Source organism: Periplaneta americana, chromosome 5, assembly GCF_040183065.1.
Source record: "Periplaneta americana isolate PAMFEO1 chromosome 5, P.americana_PAMFEO1_priV1, whole genome shotgun sequence".
Lineage (NCBI taxonomy): Eukaryota > Metazoa > Arthropoda > Insecta > Blattodea > Blattidae > Periplaneta > Periplaneta americana.
The window spans coordinates 18,172,959-18,200,818 of record NC_091121.1 but is presented as its reverse complement, the minus strand read 5'-3'; the positions used below and the strand labels follow the sequence as shown (position 1 = coordinate 18,200,818).

Below are 27,860 nucleotides of genomic sequence, written 5' to 3'. Positions count from 1 at the left end.
ACTTTTTATGCTCGACCATATTTCTAACTTGAAATTATTCATAAGTATTCATGTTATGCTTATGTAAGTGAGGAGCGGAGCTGACCTGAATTGTGAGATGTGCGCACTCGCGAAAGTATTGATTTTTTCCGAGGCACGAATGTCATTGACCTTGATATAATCTAGAGAATAACATGAAGATTAGTCTTGATATAACCTGGAAATTGATTTAGAATTGAAAAACGAGATGACAAATTATTGAATTTATTTTAATATTATTTACAATTAACGCTAATTATTATAGTAACAGAACATAACCTTCTGCGACAGTATTGGATTTCCAGCCTCCGTGACTTTTCGCTAATTGTCTTTCGATTGCATATCCGAGAATAATCGATACTTGCGGTTTTATAATGGTACAATGGTGTTTTCTCATTGGCTGAACAACTGAATTATAATAAATAGGTGTACTTTAATGAGGTGCATTAAAGGGCTACTACCAGGTGTATAATTACTACATTTCGGCATCGTCGAGCATAAGATAATATGTCATTAAAGTACACCTACTCATTAAAGTACAGGTGTTCAACCAATAACAACTCAGGTTACAGGTGTTCAGCCAATGACAAGTCAGCTTTGTACCGTTATAAAACCGCAAGTATCGATTATTCTCGGATATGTAATCGACAGAGAATTAGCGAAATCCAATACAGTCGCAGAAGGTTATGTTCTGTTACTGTAATAATTAGCGTTAATTGTAAATAATATTCAAATAAATTCAATTTGTCATCTCGTTTTTCAATGTCGAATTCAATAATCAAGGTTATCAAGTTTAACGGGATTACATCGAGGTCAGTGACATTGTTATTCCTCGGAAAAAATCAATACTTTCGCGTCTGCGCACATCTCGCAATTCACGACCTAGAACAAGGTCGTTTCCGATCTTGTCAGATACAAATAAAATGTATATATCTGAATAATTTCAAGATAGTCGCTTGCGCTCTTTTCATAAATATCCATACTTGCGTCTTAATTACTATCATTTTAGGCTCGTTGCATAATGTACTATTCTAACACAGCTTTTAATAAAATATGTGTAGACAATTTCAATACGTTTATTAGAAATCACGTTCTACATAATAAAAATTCTTCATCACTTACAAATAGTTTATTTGATAGAGTTTACTATGTGATTGCCGGTTTGTGTATTTAACGGTAGAAAAAAGAACACATGAAACTTAAAGACTTGGATAAATATTAAATAATTTTAGTCAAGAAATTTTTACCACTTTCTCAGATGCATCGGAAATATTACGTCTGCATTTCATCTTACTTCTGTTGATATTTCTCCACATTGTGATAACCCTATATTTCATTAAGTAGTCTGTATGTTCTTTTCGCAGTTTCAATGTTAATGATTATTAATCAGTTCAGTAAGAAGCACAACATTTGCAACTGCGATGCCAAACAACAAAATAGCGAAGATGGGCGCCACGTCTGTCAATTTGATGCTGGTGAATGGGATGCTATATGACGAGTCCTTAATTTCAAGATATTTCTTCTTCAGCGTTTTCAAAAGACCAGCTCTTCGCATTTCTTGTGATCTGTAACAAAAGGGTATTAGGCTAATTTTCGCTCTGAAAGGAAGATAAGCTAGCATTTGAAAACATGCATGTATTTTACTTTCTGTCCAAAGCGTGAAGAAGCCTCATAATCTTGGCTTTGCCCATCACAAATTCAACTCCGCCATTGCATTGCCGAGATTTGACATTTAAGACATACTGTTAATATTTCAATATTTTTTCATGTCCCAATATTTTACACAAGTTAACTTTCAAATAATTTTAATGTACCGTCGCGAGGGGTGACTTTGTGCCATTCGCGAAAAATGTATGGAAGTAATCTTTAAGACCGTGACAAGGCTTTAAAGTCTACTTCCTTACGTTTAGTAGTCTTTAAAACCTTGTGACGGTTTTAAAGAGTACTTCCTCACGTTTTTTATGAAATGCGCCAATGGCACAAAGTCACCCTCATGGCACAAAGTCACCCCGCTCGACGGTAGTAGAAAATGATACTATGATATTCCAAGGTAGACCTATGTGTGATAGTGATGTGGCGTGATTTGAATACCTGTGATTTTGTCTCTGTGTTAAGTTTGTCACTGGTTCCGACTGTAACTAAAGTTCCAAAATCACAGCTCCGAGAAATCGCCATCTCAGAACGATACGTGATTCATAGGTGTGGCGAATGATTTATTTATATTACAGCTCTTGAGTCCAGAAAACTACAGATCGGAAGATTAAATTGTAAGACAATATACGAGGGGGATCCAGGAAATAACGACCGTTCGCGCATACCCGCCGCACAGCTGACTCCCCTTCCTTGTTTGAAGGTCAGCTGGCTTCCTTAACATGTGTTCTCATAATGTTGTGAGTACTGGTTGCAACAAGGCGCCATTGTGCATTTTGTGTTACTTCAAAATGAACGACGTGATTGATAATCCCGCCGACTGTGAGGTGAGGAGTGTGATTCGATTTTTGAATGCCCGACGTTTGAAACCTGCAGAAATTTACCGGCAATTGAAAGAAGTGTATGGTGATACTGTAATGAATGAAAGAAATGTGAGGAAATGGTGCGAAATGTTCAACAATGGGCGCACAAATGTCCACGATGAAACTCGACCCGGACGCCCATCATTCATCACAGAAGACCTGAAGACTAAAGTGAACGACAGAATTTTGCAAGACAGGCGCACATCACTCGACGAATTGCATATTGCCTTTCCTGACATTTCTCGTTCTTTGCTTTGTGAAATTGTGTCGCAACATCTTGGCTACCACAAAATCTGTGCCCGCCCGCACACTGCTGCTTCAACTCGAGAATTGCTGGATCAATTCGGTTGGGAAATCTTTGATCATCCGCCCTATAGTCCAGACCTTGCTCCTAGCGATTTTCACCTTTTCACTAAGCTGAAAGACTTTCTGGGTGGTACGCGTTTTGGAAATGATGAAGAGTTGAAGAAGACAGTAAACACCTGGCTTAATGAACTGGCGCCAGAGGAGTATAACACGGGAATTCTAAAGCTAGTGAACAGATACGACAAATGTTTAAATGTAGGTGGTGATTATGTAGAGAAGTAAAGGAAGCTTCAGTTATGTAACAGACTTTGTTTCTTCAAATAAATATTTTTTTTTTAATTATTACAACAAAACGGTCGTTATTTCCTGGATCCCCCTCGTATCTTGGATCTAATTACTAGTAATTGTCGTCCCACTCTAGAGGTATTTGAAAGTCACCAACGTTCTTTGGAAGGTGGAGAAACCTAGGCCGGCATCGCCATCAATTAGTGGTTGCAACATTGCAAAAGAACCTGATGTTTTTCGGAAAGATGGAAGTTTGAGAGTTTGGGTAGTTTGGTGCAATATTGTAATGAATATCGTACAAACTTGACTGCCAGATGAAAAGATTTTGGACAAAAATTCATTTGGCAGACGGCCCTTATACCATGCTTTCTTGTCGTGCATTAATTAAGAAGTTTAAAGAAATTGATTCCAAAATGAAAGGGGAAAGACCAAGAATTAGTGATAGGTTGCAGAGATTCTTCATGAAAGACAAAATCTAGCTAGGGACGTGCTAATGTGTTAATCAAATGTTTGCAGGAAAGAATTATTTAGTTAGCTAAGAGAAAGGTTGGAGTGAAGCTGAGTGAGAAACTAATAGTATGAATAGTTGTTAAATGTAGCGGGGGAAAGGAGAAGAGTAGTAGGACAATAAGTGTTATAAATTAGAACGAGTGATAAGTGAAAGTGAAGGGACATGAAAGACATAAGTAAGATCAGGTACTAGGTCACGATGGTAAGTGTAAAAAAGTTTGTAAATAGTGTTAATAAGGCACTGCAGGCCCTAATACAGAAATGTGAAGGGTCAGCATTACCCAATATATTGAGAGAAATAGTCGCCCTGAGTGCCACAGTTGGTATAGCGCTGGCCTTCTGTGCCCGAGGTTGCGGGTTCGATTCCGGCTCAGGTCGATGGCATTTAAGTGTGCTTAAATGCGACAGGCTCATGTCACTAGATTTAGTGGCATGTAAAAGAACTCCTGCGGGGCAAAATTCCTGCACACCGGCGACGCTGATATAACCTCGGCAGTTGCGAGCGTCGTTAAATAAACCATAATTTATAATTTTTTTGAGAGAAATATATATCATATCATACCATTTCATGTATCATATCATATCATATATATCGTATCGTAATCCTATCGTATTGTATCGTATCATATATTATTTATCATAATCATATATCATATCATATATCGCATCGTATCGTATCATATCATATATCGTATCGTATTATATAGCGTATCGTATCATATCATATTATATATCTTATCATAATTATATCATAACATATCATATCATATATCGCATCGTATCGTATCATATCATATGAGAGGATCAGAAGCATAGGGATATATGTGCACTTAAGTTATTTGTAAGAAAATGTGATTGAAAGTTTAATATTTCTTAAATTCCGTGAAATTTTTTATTTCAATTTTAGTGTGTGATGTGATTTGTCACTAAAATGTTAAATGTTTTAGCTTGCCCTAGATGCACTTAATTCATATTCTTAGAAATGACACTTGTACATCTTTGCTTCTGACCCCTTCATATCATGTCATATATCATATCATATCATATCATATCATATCGTATCATATCATATCATATCATATCATATCATATCATATAACTTATCATATATCGTATCATATCATATCATATCATACCATATCATTTCATATAACTTATCATATATCATATCATATCATATCATCGAGGTATTGCAATGGTGGGGTCAATAGTCACAATTTGCACAGTTTGTTTGGCAATTATATTAATTTCATCTATGTTAGTTACCACATTGGTTATATCAATTTCAACTATGTTAGTTACTTTGTAGTAGCCTTACTTACTTACAAATGGCTTTTAAGGAACCCGGAGGTTCATTGCCGCCCTCACATAAGCCCGCCAGCGGTCCCTATCCTGTGCAAGATTAATCCAGTCTCTATCATCATACCCCACCTCGCTCAAATCCATTTTAATATTATCTTCCCATCTACGTCTCGGCCTCCCTAAAGGTCTTTTTCCCTCCGGTCTCCCAACTAACACTCTATATGCATTTCTGGATTCGCCCATACGTGCTACATGCCCTGCCCATAGCCTTACTTACTTACAAATGGCTTTTAAGGAACCCGGAGGTTCATTGCCGCCCTCACATAAGCCCGCAGCGGTCCCTATCCTGTGCAAGATTAATCCAGTCTCTATCATCATACCCCACCTCGCTCAAATCCATTTTAATATTATCTTCCCATCTACGTCTCGGCCTCCCTAAAGGTCTTTTTCCCTCCGGTCTCCCAACTAACACTCTATATGCATTTCTGGATTCGCCCATACGTGCTACATGCCCTGCCCATAGCCTTCCTTACTTACTTACAAATGGCTTTTAAGGAACCCGGAGGTTCATTGCCGCCCTCACATAAGCCCGCAGCGGTCCCTATCCTGTGCAAGATTAATCCAGTCTCTATCATCATACCCCACCTCGCTCAAATCCATTTTAATATTATCTTCCCATCTACGTCTCGGCCTCCCTAAAGGTCTTTTTCCCTCCGGTCTCCCAACTAACACTCTATATGCATTTCTGGATTCGCCCATACGTGCTACATGCCCTGCCCATAGCCTTACTTACTTACAAATGGCTTTTAAGGAACCCGGAGGTTCATTGCCGCCCTCACATAAGCCCGCAGCGGTCCCTATCCTGTGCAAGATTAATCCAGTCTCTATCATCATACCCCACCTCGCTCAAATCCATTTTAATATTATCTTCCCATCTACGTCTCGGCCTCCCTAAAGGTCTTTTTCCCTCCGGTCTCCCAACTAACACTCTATATGCATTTCTGGATTCGCCCATACGTGCTACATGCCCTGCCCATAGCCTTCCTTACTTACTTACAAATGGCTTTTAAGGAACCCGGAGGTTCATTGCCGCCCTCACATAAGCCCGCAGCGGTCCCTATCCTGTGCAAGATTAATCCAGTCTCTATCATCATACCCCACCTCGCTCAAATCCATTTTAATATTATCTTCCCATCTACGTCTCGGCCTCCCTAAAGGTCTTTTTCCCTCCGGTCTCCCAACTAACACTCTATATGCATTTCTGCATATCATGATATGCATATCATATCATATCATCGAGGTATTGCAATGGTGGGGTCAATAGTCACAATTTGCACAGTTTGTTTGGCAATTATATTAATTTCATCTATGTTAGTTACCACATTGGTTATATCAATTTCAACTATGTTAGTTACTTTGTAGTAGCCTTACTTACTTACAAATGGCTTTTAAGGAACCCGGAGGTTCATTGCCGCCCTCACATAAGCCCGCCAGCGGTCCCTATCCTGTGCAAGATTAATCCAGTCTCTATCATCATACCCCACCTCGCTCAAATCCATTTTAATATTATCTTCCCATCTACGTCTCGGCCTCCCTAAAGGTCTTTTTCCCTCCGGTCTCCCAACTAACACTCTATATGCATTTCTGGATTCGCCCATACGTGCTACATGCCCTGGGTAGCAGCCTTAAATAAATAAATAAATATGTGTAGAAATGAATCATATAAATTATCGTATATCCATATGTTAGGAATTACCATGGGGTCAGTGTTTATCTCACTCACACATAGTTAAAAATCCTCTTGTAGGGACTGTTCTTGACGACTCCCATACCAACATAACCAGGAAAGAATGCTTCAGGTATAGGAACAAATTCACAGCCGAAATTGCTGTTATTTTGGGTGAAGTACAAAACTGTGAAAATTGCATAATTTTTCGACGAACAAACTTCCTGTAAGCCTTTCTTCTTTGATAGAAGGAAGCTCTCTTTTCGCGATAATTCCATCTGTTTGTGTATTTTGGATATTACAGGTGCAGTCGATTCCTGGAACAAATTACATTTTTGTTACTTATATAACATATATCAGAATATATTTGTGACGATCTTAAGCTTTCAAACCTAAATGTTGACTGTACGAAATTTTTGAAGATAGCTATGTGCAGATTCTACCCAAGGATAATAACGATACAAAACATAAATCACGCTGTAATGCTGGATCCATATTACATACTTCACAATTCAGCATACAAAAAAAAATCGGTGTCCTGAAATGACAAATACTTTCATGTGTCTTGCATTGAGTAAAACAATTTTATTAATTTAGGGGTGATGTTTTTTACAATTTATTTTGTTGAATTCTTTTCATAAACACATAAAATTACAATAAAAATTATTGATAAAGGAAATGTAAAAAAAATTGTTCAAATGTAAATTTGAAAATCATAAAACATTATTAATAAGTATGATATTCTATTCGCGAAATGGTAACACTATACGTAATGTTACGCAACATTTTCATTTCCTAACGCTCTTGAATTTTTCGATAAAACGAAAACATCGTGTGACCTGTGACAAGTTGAACGGCTTAAAGGGTTAGGTACAGCTTACAGCAGTAAAATTTTGGAAATATTCAACATTTTTTCCTTCCATTACTGTATTTTGTACAATAATGAAAATTAGTATGTGCAAAACACTGTCCTTCTGCTATATAAAAAAAATATTTTTACGATTTAAAAAAATTATTTACATTTTTTTTTCTTTCAAAATTCAGTTCACTGTGCAATGATGAAGCGTTTCCCATATAACTCAAAAACTATCCAGCATTCTGTGATGAATTTTTTTGTGTGTATTTATGCATGTCGTATATACAATATGATGCAAGATCACTTCTCTACATTTGATAGATTGTCTGGTAAAAAAAATCATTTAAAAAAATGGTCAAATATTAGTATTGTCTTCTAACACAAAATAAAAAAAATATTATTTATTAAGGAATGTAGTTGAAAGAGCATAATATTGTAAACGTGAGTTTCAGCAATAAAATAAAAGAGAGAGAAATTGAAAAAGTTAACAAGTTCATGAGTTATGAGAGAAACGCTTCATCACTGCACAGTAAAGAGACATTATATTGAATTTTGAAAAAAAAAAATAGTTTTTTAAATCATAAAAACATATATTTTTTTTTTCATATAGCAGAAGGAGAGTGTTTTACAGATACCAATTTTCATTATTGTACAAGATACAGTAACGGAGGAAAAAATGTTGAATATTTCCAAAAATTTTACTGCTGTAAACTATGCCTAACCTCTTAAGTAGATCTATATGTACGAATGAAACGTGAGAGAATCGTGAATGCACGTAAGCAACCACAGAGAATCAATTCTTCTCCAGGAAGAGCGTGGTACCATTGCTATGCAGAATCCAGTTAGCAGTAGTAACATAAAACATTGTAGGAAAGTGTCATAGTTAGCCTGAATTTAGTAATCATTCTGGAGACAGAAGAACAGCGTCCTGTTGCTTTTTGGGGTTCAAAGTTTATATGTTGACGGCTGTGATAAACCGAAATTTTTTTAACATTTGTAATATCTCTCCAAAAAAGATACTGATTATGCTTAAAGAAACTAGATGTATTGCTTACGATACAAAACTCAAGAAAGAAAGAGAGCTGAAAATTGGAAATTCAGTCCGGAAGAATTATATTAAACGTCCAAAATATCTGTTTGCCTAGCCAGTCCAGATTAAAAATATATCAGACCATTACTGAAGAAGCCGTAGTCTAGATGCTGCTGTACAAGTTTGCAAGAGAAAAAAAATGAAACCTGGATTGCTGAACTTTATAATAAAATTTTACTTCTGATATGAATTGTGTCGCGTATGCATTAGTGCTACGTTTAGGTCTAATATGGGCAAAACTCCCATCTTTCTACAATGTATTTACAGATTACTTACTTATGGCTTTTAGAGGACCCTTCATTGCCGCCCTCACATAAGCCCGCCATCGGTCCCTATCCTAAGCAAGATTAATCCAGTGTCATATACCACCTCCCTAAAATCCTATTTAATATTATCCTCCCATCTATGTCTCGGCCTCTCCTAAGGTCTTTTTCTTCCGGCCTTCCAACTGACACTGTATATACGTTTATGAATTCCCTCATACGTGCTACATGCCCTGCCCATCTCAAACGTCTGGATTTACTGTTCTGAATTATGTCAGTGAAAGATACAGGGACATCATTTTATTTTTACTAACATTTTTAATATTAACCTGTCTATACCTTTATAGAACCGGAAACAGCGCTTGCTCCCCCCTCCAAGACTGGAGTTCGATGATACTGGCGTAAAACACAAATCACTCTACTAGGTATAGGAAGGAAGAAAAGTAGTTCATCCATTTACGTAAACTAGGAAATATCGCGATTTTGAGTTTGATAATTTTCATTAGGTTTTTCTTTAATCAAAGTACAGTACTGTATTAAGAATAAGTGTTTTTACTCACGAAGTGAGTTATCCATGCTAACGTATTCATTATGCGGTGTATATTATACTGTCTACAGCAAATTAGCGTACAATGTAGAGAAAGAAGTTAAATTGAAAAATAATCATAATATGAATATTTAAACACAATTTTGAAAATGGTGGCCGTTCATTTCGATACAGGCTTCAGTTCTTTTGTGCATATTATCGCACTATAGACTATTGCATCTAATTCCAATTGCCAGTTTCGTCCTTCGTACTAGTAACTCATGTTGAAATAATTCTGTACCTACTCTACGTACTGTAAATTCAATCTTCACTTCTGCCCGACCCGAAAATATAAAATTACTCAGACATGCTATTTACTGTCCGTCCAAGTGGTTATGCCGCAGGATTGTAGAAAGGGAGGAAATCACGTGACAGTTAATTACTTAACGAGGCACTTTTATTTAAGTTAAATTAAACAGCTGTATAATATTACGTAAACGTCCAATTCCTAAGAGAAATTAATGTTTTCAGAAAAGAGCTAAGACAGCCCAGCTTTTACAGAGGGGCGAGCAGAAGCAGGTGGGGAAAATCGGGATGCGACGTAGGCAAACGGACGACAGTACCTGTGCGAAAATATGATTCAATATTGAAAGCTCTTTCGTCACTGGAAAACGCGAACATATTTCTGGAACGTACTATGCTCAGTAACTCAGTACTGCTTACTATCTGCGGTCTTGGTTCTGTATGGAGTTGGAACTTCATTAGTAGAAGGGGTGGGAGTGAAGTACATTAAAAAACTCAAGTACAATAAAAATTGAAGTAAAAATAAAATGATGTCCCTGTACAATGCTTGCAGTTCTGCGTTGTGTAACTTCCTCCATTCTCCTGTAACTTCACCCCCTTTTAGTTCCAAATGTTTCCCTAAGCACATATTCTCAAACACTCTTAACTTCTGTTCTTTCCAAAGTGAGAGTCCAAGTTTTACAGTTATAAAGAAAAACCGATAATATAACTGTTTTTATAAATTCTAACTTTCAGATTTTTTTTTAGATTTTTTTTGGATGAAAAAATCTTCTCAAAAATAATAACAGGCATTGTCCATATTTACTTTGTATTTAATTTCCTCTCGAGTGCCATTTATATTTATTAATGTTGCTCAAAGATATTTGAATGTTTCCTTCCCCATAATACAAGTAATCTCCTATTTGTAATAGAGCCTGTCCCATTCCCGTCTAACCTAACCACCTGTAGTCCGACAAAGTCTATTCTATATCTAGCTAGTTCTTCTGTTACTAATGTTATCCCTCCTGTTCTATATATACTTGTGACATTCTAAGTACCAACTCTCATAGCCTTATTCCTTTGTTGTGGTTGTGCCAGAGAATCAATTCAATTCCGAGGCTTATTGTAAGGTTCCGTAACAAGCTGTTTTTTTTTTACGGTGATGGGTTATTAGCCCTTCGCCCAACCCTCAAGAGGAGGACCAGCCTTTATCGGCTGTCCGTGTCTGCTTATGTAATATATTTGCAGCTACCCTCCATATCTGGAGGCTCGCCTCCTATATCCGAAATCTGAGGATGCACCATACCGTGGTGGTAGGAACCCACAATTGCAGAAAAATAAATAGCAACAGTTCTGATATTACTTACTTACTGGTTTTCAAGGAACCCGGAGGTTCATTCCGCCTTCAAATAAGCCCGCCATTGGTCCCTATCCTGAGCAAGATTAATCCATTCTCTATCATCATACCCCACCTCCCTCATATCCATTTTAATATTATCCTCCCATCTACGTCTCGGCCTCCCTAAAGGTCTTTTTCCCTCCGGCCTCCCAACTAACACTCTATAAGCATTTCTGGATTCGCCCATACGTGCTACATGCCCTGCCCATCTCAAACGTTTGGATTTAATGTTCCTAATTATGTCGGGTGAAGTATACAATGCGTGCAGTTCTGTGTTGTATAACTTTCTCCATTCTCCTGTAACTCCGTCCCTCCTATTCCCAAATGTTTTCCTAAGCAGCTTATTCTCAAACACCCTTAACCTATGTTCCTCTCTCGAAGTGAGAGTCCAAGTTTCACAACCATACAGAACAACCGGTAATATAACTGTTTCATAAATTCTAACTTTCAGATTTTTCGACAGCAGACTGGATGATAAAAGCTTCTCAACCGAATAATAACAGGCATTTCCCATATTTATTCTGTGTTTAATTTCCTCTCGAGTATCATTTATATTTGCTACTGTTGCTCCAAGATATTTGAACTTTTCCACCACTTCAAAAGATAAATTTCCAATTTTTATACTTCCATTTCGTACAATATTCTCGTCACAGATATAATCATATACTTTGTAACAGTTTTGATATTACCGCGTTTTAATTTTATATCTTCCAGAATGGATCACCCGGCATTTCAATTATGGAAGTGAAGAAAGAATTAGAGATTTGTCGGAGAAGGATGATGATAATGATGGTATTTTCATTGAGTGACGTTGCACAATATCGTAAAGAACTTACTCTAAGAAAAGCGTGATCTGCTGTGTCGCTCATCACGCCCAGAGTAAACGTGCCGTCGAGCAGGAATCCCTCGAAAGTGGTGAAGGGCAGGCGGTAGGTCCTGCTGGTGATGTGGGAGATGAGGGAGGCTGAGTAGCTGGCGAGAAGAGTGACGGACGTGAGGTAGGACACTAAGTACACGATCCTGCAGGACGGCGAGTAGGGAGAGCGGCCACCTGCGAGACATATGGTAGACTTGTATTTCACTACAAATACTTTCATTTCACAACTGACAAGGAGAGGACACGCTCTGTATATCACCGAATTAAATCAGATTTTGTGACATGAAAGTACAAGACACACTGTTTAAAGTCATACCTGGTATGGGTGGCCAATGACCCCTCGTTTTGGAAATATTGGCTATTGTTTGAGAACTACAAATACTTTCATATCATCATTATCACAGTTATTCATATTTTAAGAATAGTATGGTCCCATTGCACAAACATCTCTAACTAGAGTTCACTTTTGAATGAAAATAAGGAAATAACTGAGTTTTATTTTTAGGCCTTACTCATGTTGCAAAACATTGATCTTAGATTATGTCAACTTGGCTAAGGCCCAATTGTATAAAACTCCCTGACTAAAGATCAATTTTGATCGAAGATCGGAAAGTGAACCGAGTTCAGACACTTCTTCTATTGTATAAAACTTTTCTGCGATCAAATTACCTTGGTTCAAATGCAGTCTAAGTTCACGTGAAAAGAACTTGGCAACATCGCATAAACAGGTGAAGTATGTGATGCGCGGGCCATGTTGTACAGGTTTGTTCAGTGTTGCCAATTTAGCGACATTAACTCTTTTTCGACCACAATTTCTTTTAACTTTTATATTGCTTATATAGGGATTTAGCGACCTTTTTAGCACCTCATAGTGACAAAATTTAATCTTTCTTTGTTGATAATAAGAAATCTAGCGACTTTCAAACTACTTTTTGGCGACTTTCCGTACACTCTGTTGGAGACACTGGTTTGTGTATTGTAAATAATGGCGGACAATAAGAAGACGGTTGACTGTTCTCCAAATTGTTATGTTATGGTGTTTGATACTGCTAAACATAATAAAGCTTTATAAAACGACAATTTTCCTTTAATAATACAGTTAATTGAAAATTTATGAATGTACCTATTATATCCATGAATAATTAATGGTTGTTATAAACATAATATTATTATAGGTTATGTTATTTGATACTGCTAACAAGATAAAGCTTTATAAAACATATAATTTTTCATGGATATAATATATAATATATTATATAATATATATTCTTAATATATATATATATATATATATATATATATATATATATATTAATAATAATGGCACAATCTGCCACTCGTATACTTCAAAAAGAAAAGAAATAACTGAACTTTGATCATCTAACTTAATCGGAGAAATTTCTTCAGTCAAAGTTGACTTTAGTTTAAGACAAATTAATCTCAGATTAGACTTTATACAACACAAAATTCCAAGTTTAGCTAGAGCGAGGATCAATTTAACTTCTGATCTAAGATTAAATGGTTTATACATTCGGCCCTTAGTGCTTTTATGAGATCACAGAAATGCAAGATAAAACAGTGCGAAATATTTAAAAAAAGAATCGCTCTTACAGTTAGTAGTCTGTAATACATTTGTACGATGTTCATTTTGTCCCCGTGATACTAGGTCTGATACTTTAATTGGTTGTTTTACGACGCTTTATCAACTTCTGTGGTAATATAGCGTCTGAATGAGATGAAGGTGATAATGTCAGCGAAATGAGTCCAGGGTCCAGAGCCGAAAGTTACCCAGCATTTGCTCTTAATGGGTTGAGGAAAAAAACCGGAAAAACCTCAATCAGGTAACTTGTCCCATCCAGAATTTGAACCCGGCCCTCTCGTTTCACGGCCACGCATGCTAACCGATACTCCACAGTGATAGACCTATTATTATTATTATTATTATTATTATTATTATTATTATTATTATTATTATCACATCTTCATGAATATTACAGTGTTTGCAAAAACAGATTTAACTCACCTTGTAGGCAAAAACTGAGAAATACTGCGAAAATACTGACGGACAGTTTTGAGTAAGACGTTCCGGCCTCTTCGCCTGCAATCTTCTGCCAGAGGCGTTGTGACAGCCACAGACAGAGAGACAAGAAACTCATTATCATTACCATAGCCAGCCATATCCCAATGCTGAATGGGTTCAGAATATGAGTCCATGAAAGCTTATATTGAATTTCACGTTTGATATAGATTTGTGTCCTACGAAAAAAAAAAAGACAGCAATTAGATATAATCATGGAGGAGTTTAAAATTTCATTCTCTTCATGAATTATTATTCAAATTGCCATAACATAATTCGACACATCACAAATTATATAATAATAATAATAATAATAATAATAATAATAATAATAATAATAATAATAATAATTTATTTTAGCTGGCAGAGTTAAGGCCGTAAGGCCTTCTCTTCCACACAACCAGCAAAAAGTGTATATACATATGCATGAACTTACAAAGAATTCAACAATTTGATTTAGATGAAAGTTACATGTATACAAGAGTTATTTACGAATTAAACAACAAAATAATATGAACTATTAATTAAACACTGAAATAAACTGGGTAGCAGAATTAAACTAAAATACATAGAATGTTAATATATTTCAAATTATATTAGATAATAGAAAGAGATTATTATGAGACAATTTTGAAAATGCAGCACAGTCAGGATGATGTCTAAAGAAAAAAAGCAACAGTGTAGTCAGTAATATTTTAAATCAGTATGATTGGAGTGAAATGCTAATAAGGTTATCTTTTAAGCTGTTCTTAAAGGTGTTTGTTGTCTTGCAGCCCCTAATACTTTGTGACAAGGAATTCCATTGACGCGAGGTGGATATTGTAAAAGATGAGGAATAACAAGATGTTCTATGAAGAGGTATATTTAGCGTGCCACAGATAAGTGATCTGGTATTTACGTCGTGGTTAGAGTATAGATAAGAGAAACGAGACGAAAGGTAATTTGGTGTTGAGGTGTGCAGAATTGGAAAGAGTAAAGACAAAGAGTGTAAAGTTCTGCGTTCTTTAAGTCGGAGCCACGAGAGACTTGCGAAGGACGGTGATATGTGATCATATCGTCGGATGTTGCACACGTATCTGATGCACATATTCTGAGCTCGCTGTAACTTGACTGACAGTTCAGAACTTAGATCACTTAACAAAACGTCACAATAATCAAAGTGCGGCATTACTAGGGTTTGTACTAGGGTAAGTTTTAGTTGCTGGGGCAAGAAGTTTCTCAAGCGACTCAAAGAGTGAAAGGAGGAACTGATTTTCTTTATCGTTTCTTTAACTTGAAGATTCCAACTTAGATTATTATCAAAAAAGAAGCCAAGATATTTTACGACAGATGAATAAGGGATTAGCGTGTTGTTAAGGGTAACAACTGAAAGATTACTGTTATTAAGGGAGTTAACTACACGCTTATGTCCAATAATTATGGCTTGAGTCTTACTTGGGTTATTATCGGGGCGGGCAGGAAATGCAAGTACAGTACTGTATTCGTTGATGGATAACCAATAAGAATTTGTATTCATTTCACTTGCCACACCCACTACCCTTATTGGTCAGAACTTTCAATTCTATTCTTTCGAACTTAGGAGAGTCAACTATATGTACACAGCATTCCTTTTTTGTGTTGGTATTTAAATTTTTAAGAGGATTTATAGTTGGATTTAGGACTTAAACTTTGGAAGGTTATTAAATAGGTCTAAAATTATGTAATAATGCCAGAATTTAAAAATCCAACTTTTAAATAATTTTACCCACATCCATACCTTAAAACTCTCATAGTTTCATTCTCGTTTAAAGGAAACCTCGTCACAAATGGTGCAGTATAGTGGCTACTAAGTTACATTATTTGAAAAAAAAAAAAAAAAAAAACATTTTATGCGAGATCGTGCGTATTTGCTTGTTTTCCGCACAAAACCAATACGCGGTAAGTGCGAAATACCACATTCAGTATTCCCAACGTAACACACACAACAATTTCCCTCTTCTTACCGCTTAAGCTCGACATTCATTTTATTGCTTTAGGCTTTTAACATATTATTTTTAGAGACATTTAATATAGTAATAATTATAAATTGGAAACTTACCACTGCAATTTCACCTAAATTGCACTGTTAATTATTGTTTTTAAATATTTGCAAAAATTAAGTAAACACTACTACTCCACTAAAGTTATTGCATTCGTAATGCATATAACATTAAGGAAGCCATGAAAAAATCAACAAGATTCCAGATGCCGACGTTATTACTGCAATATGTTATATAAATAATAGCCTATTGTTAAAATATTAAAATGAAAAATAAATCATTACATAACCTTACCGTTTGTTTTAAGTTCGCATTTATAGACTGGGGGAAAAAAAGACAGACGTATATCACGGCCTGCTGGAGTATAGTAAACACAGAAAACATTTTATAGCAACAATGTTGAAGAGAGATATTTTTGTTTTCCAAAATTGCAGTCATTGAACAGAAACCAAGATGGAGATTTCATTGCAACTAATTAGGAATTCCTCTTTCAGTTATGTAATAAACGATCTTCGCACACAATAATGTACGATACACGAGCGGTATGTTTGTTTCCATGTTCTCGGAAATTAAAAAAGCTCAACTACGTTTCGCTTTTTCAATCTTTTCCTCGAACATGAAAACATCAACATACCGCTCTTGTACGCATATTACTATGCGTGATCCATTTTGTACAAATTACTGAATACACATACTTCACGCTGAGAGCTGGCATTATAAAATCGATCACACCACAGCGTTGTGGAGTCATGAGGAAGTCTGGACTTAGGTCTATTTCTCGCCGTTGTAACATTCCAGCCAAGCCATTCCATCTTTCTTGCTCCAAAATACCATGGACTCCATCAGGAGATCGTTGAAAGTCAGCACTATTAACAAAAATTAATTGCAGTTAAGTAGAACAAATAAAATACAAACTCGTCATTCCGAGATATTCAACTAATCTGGAGGTGGGGAGTAAACAATTGGCAACATGTCTTTGTTTATAATATACATATATGAAGTGTATGAGCCCGGATGTTTGGCAACAGCCTCTTATTACAAAGTTGACATATACCAAATTTTTGTACTGAATGCGTTTCAAATTACGCATTTATGACTGATAGGACAATTTTTATTTTGTCTATTTTGCCTGTTTAAACTCTTGCGGCTATAATTTACTTTGTTCCTTTCAAAAATAAATTAACAGTTTGTTTACTTATTTGTTTATTTATCTATTTACGTAATCATTCATCCATCCATCCATTTATTTATTTATTTATGTATTTATTTATTTATTTACTTATTTATTTACTTACTTATTTACTTACTTATTTACTTACTTATTTACTTACTTATTTACTTACTTATTTATTTATTTATTTAATTATTAATTTTATATATTTATATATTATATATTTATTTATTTATGTATTTATTTATTTACTTATTTCTTTATTTACTTACTTATTTACTTATTTATTTATTTACTTATTTATTTATTTATTATGTATTTATTTATTTGTTTTTGTATATTTATTTATTATGTATTTATTTATTTATTTATATATTTATTTATTATGTATTTATTTATTTGTTTTTATATATTTATTTACTTATTTATTATGTATTTATTTATGTATTTATTTATTTATTTATGTATTTATTAATGTATTTATTTATTTATGTATTTATTTATGTATGTATTTATTTATTTATTGACTTATTTATTTATGTATTTATTTATTTATTTATGTATTGACTTATTTATTTATTTATTTGTTTATTTATTTATGTATTTATTTATTTATGTATATATTTATGTATTTATTTATTTATTGACTTATTTATTTATTTTTGTATTTATTTATTTGTTTATTTATTTATTTATTTATGTATTTATTTATGTATTTATTTATTTATTTATTTATTTATGTATTGACTTATTTATTTATGTATTTATTTATTTATTTATCTATTTATTTATTCAATCATAAATCCATTCAATTAATCTTCATCGATCCCTTTGTCTCCCGGCTCTGCGTGTGCCACAGAATATTCACCGAATAAAGAGACTAACACACATCTACCACAACAGCTGTCGGATGATAAATCACTCCGTTACTCTTTGAGGATAATTATAATTCTTATTTGCAGCAATATAGTAAGGTCCAATGTCGGGGAATAAGCCTACCTAGTACGTTTACAGGGAACGTTAGAAGTTGTAAATGTTACACTTACGTGAAGTTAGTCTTCTCTCTCAGGACGTTGAAGACTTCTCCTGTAAAACCACTGATCGCTTTTGGTTTTCCAGCTACTTCTTCTGTCACGTAGTGCGTGTCAACCTGTTGTAACGGAATTACACGTATAAACACAGTTAATCGTGCGGTGAATGGTGAATGTAGCTCCCTCGACAGTTAACCCGCCCATTCAAGATGATTTATCTTATTTAAAACTTATTGACAAAAGAAATACTGAATCCCAGAAATTCCACAGGCCTCTACTCTCCAAATATGGCTTCCTACGAGCTATGGTTACTTCCCCAATTAAGGACATATCTCTAAAATTTTTCAGATTTAGAAACATTAAAGCAGTCAGGCAAGATCAGTATTATGAAAACATTGTAATTTTCATCATTTTACTAGCTATCTCAAATATTAAATTAATTATAATTGATTGAATTAAATTAGCTCATAAATTAAGTTACTACTTTACCTTATAGGTTTATCTAAATTTAAATAAATGTGTAGTCTACTAGTCGTTAAAACTGAAGAATATTGCTGGAGAACCTTTTAAGTGTAGTGTAAATATTTGTAATTTAAATATGTATTGTATTGATTAAGGCTGGTTGAGTGGAAGAGAAGGCCTTATGGCCTTAAATCTGCCAGCGAAAATAAAACTATTATTACTATTATTATTATTATTATTATTATTATTATTATTATTATTATTATTATTATTATTATTGTAACTCTTCTGAAAAAAAAAACAAAATGAGCCAAGATCGACTGAAAAGATTGCTATTAACTTCAAATTCAAAGAGACATCAACGTGAAACCTCGAGTCACCGATACTTTCGCTCATGTTCATCGACGCTACTTGCATTTCTCTTATATTACATAATGTACGTGTTAAAATGGCTCACTCACAATATAAATCTTTTTTTCCGATAATATTTTAAAATGGAAGGACTTTGTGCAAGAGGCAAGTAACTCCAAAATTGAAGAAAAAATCGTTTTTTTTTTTTTTTTTGACATGTTTGGTGCAAGAACGAGGTAGATTCCGCTGGAAATTGAGCGTGTTACAAGAGATTGAAACTTACCTCACTTGCGTATCTGTTGCAAGAGGGAGACACTTAATTCTCTCTCCTGATGAATGTGGTAAAATGCAGTTACCCCTCTTTTGCAACAGACTTTTCAATTGTTTCTTCTTCTTTATTGAAATGACTTGTCAGAACTTAATAACTTAAAAATTGTTTTCCCAGAATTACTAAAATTATTTAATATTTTTGTCACACTGTACTACTGTAAAATATGTAATATTTCTTTCCACTTACGAGGTGTAAGACATTTCTATGCAATACTGTGTGCCTAGAGACATTGAGTTCTAAAAAATGTTATCAATCTCTATGCAATTTATCACGCCATAATTGAACTAAATAAAAAGGTAATTTATGTTTTCAGGATAAAGAGAGTCGAATAGAGTTAAATCACATTTGAAACCTCAAGGTATGCTAGTTTTATTTACTGCTATATAACTAACTTTCAACTGTCATTTCTTGAGTTCCATTCGCCAGCTACTACTGCAATTTCTGTAACTAAATGTAGATAACTAAAGCTATATCTCTAAGTCTAAATGTTAAAAGAATCTCAGTCTACAATACAGCTCTAAGTTTTAAGCTCTCAATCTCTATATCCAAATTCAATTTAAATATAGAAATTTTTAACTCCACATCTCAAAGAAGTAGGCCTAAATTCTAAATCTAAACCTCTAAGTATCTTTATACGTTTAAATCTCCAAGTCTTTAATGTCTAAGTCTAAGTCTGTAAATCTAAATATCTCATTACCAATCTCCATTCCTCTAAATTCATGAAAATTGTATCTTAATCTAAATGCAAACCTACATGTATGACTCCAACTTTTAAAGGAAGCCCTTGTAGATCCATTCTCCTCTTAAAGAAGTTCAATCTAGGCCAAGTGAGGCCTCCAACCGACGTCCAGATCCCGAAATTAACCTTCTGTAGCGGTAATCCCGAGCTCACGCGGTACACTTCGGTCAGGGTCACGTGATCGACTCCTTGTTGCGCTACCAAGAACTCGCAGTCGAAAGGAATATCTATATGTCGGAAAAAGTCTTCGAACCTGGTTTCTGCAGTTAAGAACTGGAGCCAAAAGAAGTCCGACATTGCAATTTGTTTGGAGAGCTGAAGCAGATAAGATGTCCTTGCTCATTAGGGAATACTCTTGCAAAGAAATTGACTAAGTATACTTGCATCAGCATTATTAAAAAACAAGTGCACTGTACTACTATTATGTGCTAGACAGTAGGTCTGCATTAAATTAATTTATGCTCGACCATGCCGAAATGTAGTAATTATACACCTGGTACCAGTCCTTTAATGCATGTCATTAAAGTACACCTATTCATTAAAGTTCAGGTTTTCGATTATTCTCGGATATGCAACCGAAAGGCAACTAGCAAAACGTCACGCAAGCTGGAAATCCAATATTGTCGCAGAAGGTTATGTTCTGTTACTATAATAATTAGCGTTAATTGTAAATAATATTCAAATAAATTCAATTTGTCATCTCGTTTTTCAATGTCAAATTCAATTTCAAGGTTATATTAAGTTGAACGTTTATCTTACTCTCTAGATTATATATCAAGGTCGTCGACATTCGTTGCCCGGAAAAAATCAATACTTTCGCGTTTGCGCCCATCTCACAATTTACGAGATTGCACAAGGTCAGTTCGCTCCCCAGTCACATAAGAATAACATGAATACTTATGAATAATTTCAAGTTAGAAATATGGTCGAGCATAAAAAGTCGTATGAAACTTGACTATAATGGTAATTAAGACGCTCGTATGAAAATTATGAAACTCGCTTGTGCTCGTTTCATAAACTTACTCGCGTCTTAGTTACTACCATTATAGGCTCGTTGCATAATGTACTATTATCGCTTCGGTAAATATGTGAACTGTGTAACTTACGTCAAGTAAACACCTTCTTTCTTCTTCCTGATTATTTCCAGGGAGAACGATTAAACCTCGATTTCTCCTGCATTTGGTACCGTTCAAATCAGAGTGGGCAGACAGTGTCACTGCTGTGACGTAGTGTACGGAGAGCATCTTGTGCAGCAGTATATCTGCAGGAAAATTAAAGGAACGGATAGTAAAGCTGTACCTTAAAATTATAAAAGTAATGTAGAAAACCACACAGTTTTGATTGTGTTTTTAAAATAAACATTAAGTCAAATACTCTAATGAAAAATATTTCAAGTGGGAGAGAATTCTGCAATAAAAAGTACATGATGGATATTTTACAGAATACTGTGCCTAGAACGATGTTCTGCCCAGGTAGATAAATTGGAAGAATCCGACACTCCTAGGATTTTGAAGTTCTAGAACTTACTTTGTACACTTTTTCCTGGTGTGCTCACTAGAAACACGCAACCGCTGCCAAAATGCTTTTTCAAAGCTAGGATGACTCCCACAGTATCTGACAGGAATAGTTCTAATTTTCCGCCGAAGCAAAGAGGCAAAGTAATGAGAAGGCCTATAGTAGTGAATAGAGCGGAAGCCATGGCCTAATAAGTCCACAGGAGTGATCTGAAACAATAGATTTTTTACTAAATTCTATTGAACTATAAAATATTGTGCATATTTGTATAGCATAGTTAAAAATCGATGGTATTCAAGTAATGGGGGTTAAGTTATTTTGCAAATGGAATTTTGTTCCCCAGGTGAACACAAAAGTTAAATTCTAGAAGTGGGTGTGCAAAAAACAAAATAAAAATTATTTGTAAATTTGTCCGAAGTTTAATTTTCATTTATCTCAAAACACATTTTAAGGCCCATCTCCCTTTACTTAAGGGAACCAGGTAGTGATTAGGGGTCAAAAATTTGATTTTTTTTTTTTTTTTTTTTTTGTATTTTAAGTGAAGTACAAAACTTGCTCTTTAAAACAATATAAATATTGTGGGGGAGGTTTTTCTGCAGGTAAGCCCCTTAAATGGCATCTTTAAATTTGGCGGTGCATGTAATTCATACATCCTTGTTTTTTTTTTTTAATGCAGTTTTCCATAAGTTTATATTTTTCAAACTTAAGTACATTTTTCTCTGAAACTACTGAATCAATTTACATGAAAATTTTACAGTGTTTTCTGCAGTCTTTGTTCTACATAGTAGACCTACGGGTTTAAGAATATCACACACATAACACGAGGAAATGAATATATGCATTGAAAAAAATTACAAAAAAATGTTAAAATTCAATATTTTTTTCTGTTTTACAAGGAGTAAATATTATTTTACTAAACTTTGCTTTAGAATTTACAATTTATATTACTAGATAACTTTAAAAAAATACAAGGTATATGAGCGAAGATTGTAGCAAGTAATGTGCAACTGAAGAATGAGGTATACTTAGCAAAGTGGGAAAAGAGGTTATCAGTTAGGGCCTTTCTTTTTCACTTGGATACGAAACTAATTAGTTGAATTTTATACCACTGAATTCAGAACGATTGATTGTGTAAGCATGGAAATTTTTATTCCACTTTGAGCGCTAAAAGTCTAGAAATATTGAACTAAACATTGGTACTGAAATTTTTTAATCGCACAAGCATCACTACTCTCTGCCCTTAAACACCATCGAAAAAAATTTTCAATCCTCAAAAGTATGAAGTGGATAATGACAAAATCAGCTGAGATAAATCTTCTGAAATGTGTAGTTGTAGAACAAATTATAAATACTGTAATGTAATCTCAGAAACATTGATAACTGACATTTCAAATTACTGATCCAGGTTGAAGGATTGGACGAACATGAAATTTCATTTAATAAAAGTTGTTACAATAAATTATCAGAGAAATCTCCCAAACATTTAACATATAAACACAACAAAGCAGTTCTCTCTTTATAGACTCTCATAATAATGTAGACAAAAATAGGGTTCTTCCCTAGAAAAACATTGAACGTTGTGTATTAATCGAAAGTGCACGTAATAATCATGCGAATTACATTGCTGACGGTGTCGTTATGTGATCAACTACACCATGCAGTGGGTGGGTAATTGAGGCGTTTTCTAGAATAGCAATTTTATCCGTTTCCAGGATATATTCAGTCCTGAATAACACATCTCCCTCCTGACAAAATATTATTTCCAAGAGTCTGTGTGATGTATCTTGTCTCACTGTGAAAAGAGAGAGAAAGGAGATATGTCTTACTTCGTCTGTATTGTTATGGCGATGGGGGAATGGAGCGATGCCATCCATCCATCCAGTGGCGGAAGGGACCAGTTGATACATTCTGTAGCGCAAAATAAAATTACAAAATATCTCTCTTCGTACTGTGTAGTTCCGTCACTGAGCTTGTCTTTCAAGAAATTGAGTTCCGGTATCCTGCACAACAACAAGGTTTTGAAAGGAATACTGAAAATTTACAACCCTCCTATAATCTCCACCCTCATTTGAAGGGACTTGGTTTTATTGCTACTGAGACAAGATAAACCTTACCAGGCATACTAACAAACACAGCGCCAATAGAAACATTTGAACGTCGTTCTGCGCAATACTGTTATACCAGATCTAAAATGTTTGATTCTCTGTAGCTCAAATTCAAGACTTTTAGTTAAGTTCCTCTTCCAGAGAACGACTCAATTTCTTATTCTTTATTGTATGGGTCTTATGGGCCATTCCCAGTGAAATTAAACGCAAACGCAAGGCCAAAGCTTGTTCTCAGGTTATTCTATTCACAGTGATTTTCGTAAACGTTAACATTAGAAGTGAACGAAAACGTGAACGCAGAAGCTTGCACACGACAAGCTTTTCGTTTGAGATAACGTCAGTGATTGTTAATTACCGTCATCTGGTTACGTCTGTGCTGTATTTCATGGCCTTTCGGCAACGTCATGTTTCCATTGTAAAGAGCTCTTAACAATGGAAAGTAAACGCCAGCCTTTATTTGAACGCCCCACACATTTCTATGATTTTATTTATTTATTTATTTATTTATTTATTTATTTATTTATTTATTTATTTATTTATTTATTTATTTATTTATTTATTTATTTATTTATTTATTTATTTACTGGATAGTTATTTAGTATTTATTTATTTTGGTAGTTACTTGGTTAGTTATTTATTTATTTATTTAGTAATGTATTTATTTATTTATCCATGACCATAACGAAAAACATGCCTTTACTAAATACTTTTGCGTTTGTAAAGTAGGCTTTTATTCAACATTACTTTATTTCACTAGTGAGATAAAGACTTTACCTCACAGTTTGAACTTTATCTCACAGTTCATTAGTATTTTCCTAGTACCCGGGTACACACGTATACTTTTCCATTGAACTATTACTCAAGAAGTTAATATATTAGTTACTAGATGTCACTCACTACCTCTACTTCTTTATTACCATTTCTTAAATATACATACACTCAATCTCCTTCTCTTTTCTCTATCTGCTACGTCGTAATTTGTACATTACATCCATATCTAATATGCATCATTTTAAAATTTTGTAATAATTTACCTTTTGGGATGCGAGGAGACTTGAACCTGCGAAGTTGGGTTTATAGGATTTTGAAACAACACGCGTTAGCCAACTGAGCTAAAGACACGATGATTAATTAAGTTTTAATATTCCTCTTAAGTTTAAAGAAGTAAAATGTGAAATTATTTTAATCACATTAGTTCCCTGAACACTTCTAAATAATCCCTGAAACTTCAAAAAGACGAAAATACACGTTTAAAGTGAAAAAAATATATATTAAAATTATATAATTAATTATAATTTGTTATTTATCTAACGCCTTAGATATCATACTTTACTAATCATGGCCTCCTACATCATGACCTACCTAGTAACGTATTGGTTCTAAAATCCATGCCATGGTATGTGATTACATGAGGACTTATTTTCAACATATTTTCTTTTATAAAACATAATTTTTCGTTATGGTCATGGATAAAATTACGTATGGTACTTGTGAGCGTGATCTTTATTGCACTCGTGCAATAAAGATGCACTTACCTCACAAGTACCATAAATAACTATTATTTACTAGTACTAGTAATGGCGGACAGTGAATAACCACGCGAGTGAGGCTCTTGACTAAACGGTGATTTTTAGCAGGTGAGTCTGTACACAGGCCAAATATTTTAGCACAGATTTATTTGTTTGTACTAAGCTTTACATTTGTCTTTACATTTCATCAACATGTCTCCCCGTGGCCCAAAAATCGAGGAAATTGAATCTACCGTGCAACGAGTGGTGAAGGACGCGCTACGGGACATGCTACAAGACGCGGGCATGGTTCCAGTTCTCGCCGACACGATCAAGGACGCGGTGACGAGTGCAGTGGTGGTGGAACTCCAGAAAAATCTCGACTTCAAAAAAGACTTAATTAGTGACTTCAAAAGTGCTCTGGAGCAAAAAGACCGTCGGATCGAGGAGCTAGAATACAAACTAGACGATTTAGAACAATATCAGCGACGCCAGTGTCTGCGTATTTTTGGTGTAGGTGAGAGCAATGATGAGGACACCGTCGTGTTAGCGATTAGTGTGGCGGAGAAGGTAGGGGTGGACTTGAGTCTGGTCGACATTGATAGGAGCCATAGAGTTGGTAGGAGGGACGAGAATCGACCGAGACCAATAATTGTGAAATTCGTTAGTTACAGGAAGAGAAGCGAGGTCTTCCGAAACAAAAGAAAATTAAAAAATTCTGGTTGGACAATTCGCGAAGACTTGACGAAAACTCGCCACAACATCTTACGCGAAGCGATTACTAAATTTGGACAAACCAACGTGTGGACTCAAGACGGCGTCATCATTGTAAAAAGCGGCGACACGAAAAGAAGGATCACCCGTATGGCCGAGTTACATAATTAGTAAGTCAAGGCAACTCCTCATAAGTTGTTTGTTATATTAAGAAAGTAACAGTTTAATAATTTAACACTAGTTATTTAATTATTGTAGTAATACTATCTTTAGTTGTATTACATTACCTCAGTAAACTTAGTCTATTTTTAGTTAGGTTGGCACTATTGCCTATATCGTCCCGCTTTCTGTGGCATGGCCTCAGGCTGATGGCGCGTCTACCCTCCCTGACCCTCCTCACTGTCGACAACCTGTTCCCACAACTCTATCCACTTGTCTATCACCCTCCCCAACCCCTCTATTATCTACCTCTTAGCTGTTAAAGCAGTCTTTCTCACCTGACCTCAAATCTTTGAAAATAGCATACTTGAATTGTCAAAGCATTATTCCTCACTTCCAGGAATTCTCTTCTATTTTCACTAATATAGATGTCCAATGTATTCTTGTTAGCGAGACGTGGCTAAAACCCTCATTGTCTTCCTCACTCGTTCACTTAAACGGCTATACGTTATGTAGAAATGTCAGACTATACAAACGAGGGGGTGGAGTTTGTGCATATATTAGGAATGATCTGCACCCTAAAATTATTCTAAATTCACAAGGCGATGCATTACGACCCGAATATTTGTTCGTAGAAATACAAGCAAGTCTTCATAAATGTCTCTTAGCAGTTATTTATAAGCCTCCCAATGCTGGACATTTATCCGAGTTAGAAAGCCCGTTAGCCGATCTTTTACCGCAATATGAACATGTCTTGTTATGGGAGATTTCAATATTAATCTGGCTGTCAGATCAAATGGGACTAATCAACTCCGTAATTTGTTCGAAACTTTCAATCTAACAATTCTTCCACTCAATCCTACCCACCACACACCTACATCCGATACTTTAATTGACCTAATCATTACGAATAATTCTGATAGAATTCTAACTTCAGGACAGTTACCAGTTCCGGGAATATCTGGTCATGATCTTATTTTTGCCGAGTACTCTCTTCAGTGCCCAAAAAATGCAGCTAAGGTAATTACTTACAGAGATCTAAAAGGCATTGACAACGACCAACTAACTTCTGACGCCTTACAAATGCCATGTCATACTATTTTTAATTTAATCACAGTTGACGAAAAAGTTGCCACCTTTAATGACATGCTAATACAATTATTCGACAAACATGCACCTTTAAAGAAGAGACGTGTCACCCACCGACCCGCCCCATGGCTAAATGACAGTATTCGTAATCTTATGACGTCACGTGACGCTGCTTTCCGGAAGTACAGACATAACAAATCTGCCGAAAACCTTAACAACTACAAAAAAATTAGAAACAAAACCACACAAAGCATTAGGAATGCCAAACGCCGTCACGCCCTGAGTCTCGTCGACCCGTCCATTCCCCCGCGGTGTCTTTGGAATAACTTACGTGATATGGGAGTAGGAAAGAAAGCATCAGAAGCTGAAGTTATAAACATACCACTTGATAAACTCAATGAATACTTTACCTCACCTCCCATTATACGACCTGAAAAACAGTCAAAACTAAATACAATTAATACTCTCCTAGCTAATCCTCCTTCTCGCGAAAAATTTTTCTTCTCGCACATTACTGATTCTGAAATAAGAAGGGCTCTTAAAAGCATTAAATCTAAAGCACAAGGCTCTGATAACATAAACATAGTCTTTATCAATAAGTCAGTTGATGTCGTGCTTCCTGTAATAACTCATATTT

At 35.0% G+C, this 27,860-nt stretch overlaps 2 protein-coding genes across 2 annotated transcripts in view; one reads left to right on the top strand and one right to left on the bottom strand.

Annotated features, from left to right (window-relative positions):
* Nucleotides 1-1,125: 1,125 nt before the first annotated feature.
* LOC138700470 (probable glutamate receptor) lies at nt 1,126-14,203 on the bottom strand. The gene is made up of 4 exons (XM_069827079.1): nt 13,977-14,203; nt 11,913-12,127; nt 6,718-6,977; nt 1,126-1,583 (listed from the first exon to the last, which is right to left on the bottom strand). Exons 1-4 carry the CDS (start codon nt 14,119-14,121, stop codon nt 1,391-1,393), a joined length of 813 nt encoding a protein of 270 aa, XP_069683180.1. The 5' UTR covers nt 14,122-14,203; the 3' UTR covers nt 1,126-1,390.
* Nucleotides 14,204-25,474: 11,271 nt separating this feature from the next.
* LOC138700575 (probable glutamate receptor) overlaps nt 25,475-27,860 on the top strand; it is a 65,752-nt gene continuing 63,366 nt past the window's right edge. The window contains exon 1 of the mRNA XM_069827157.1: nt 25,475-25,876. Within this exon, the coding sequence (XP_069683258.1) occupies nt 25,475-25,876 (402 nt within the window). The remainder of the gene's footprint in view (nt 25,877-27,860) is intronic.

Excerpts from the sequence above, each read along its gene's own strand:
- LOC138700470 (XM_069827079.1), bottom strand. The coding sequence starts at position 14,121 with ATGGTAATGATAATGAGTTTCTTGTCTCTCTGTCTGTGGCTGTCACAA. Across the intron at positions 12,128-13,976 it reads TCTCAGTTTTTGCCTACAAG|GTGGCCGCTCTCCCTACTCG; the intron begins GTGAGTTAAATC and ends TATGTCTCGCAG. Across the intron at positions 6,978-11,912 it reads CAGATCACGCTTTTCTTAGA|GAATCGACTGCACCTGTAAT; the intron begins GTAAGTTCTTTA and ends AATTTGTTCCAG.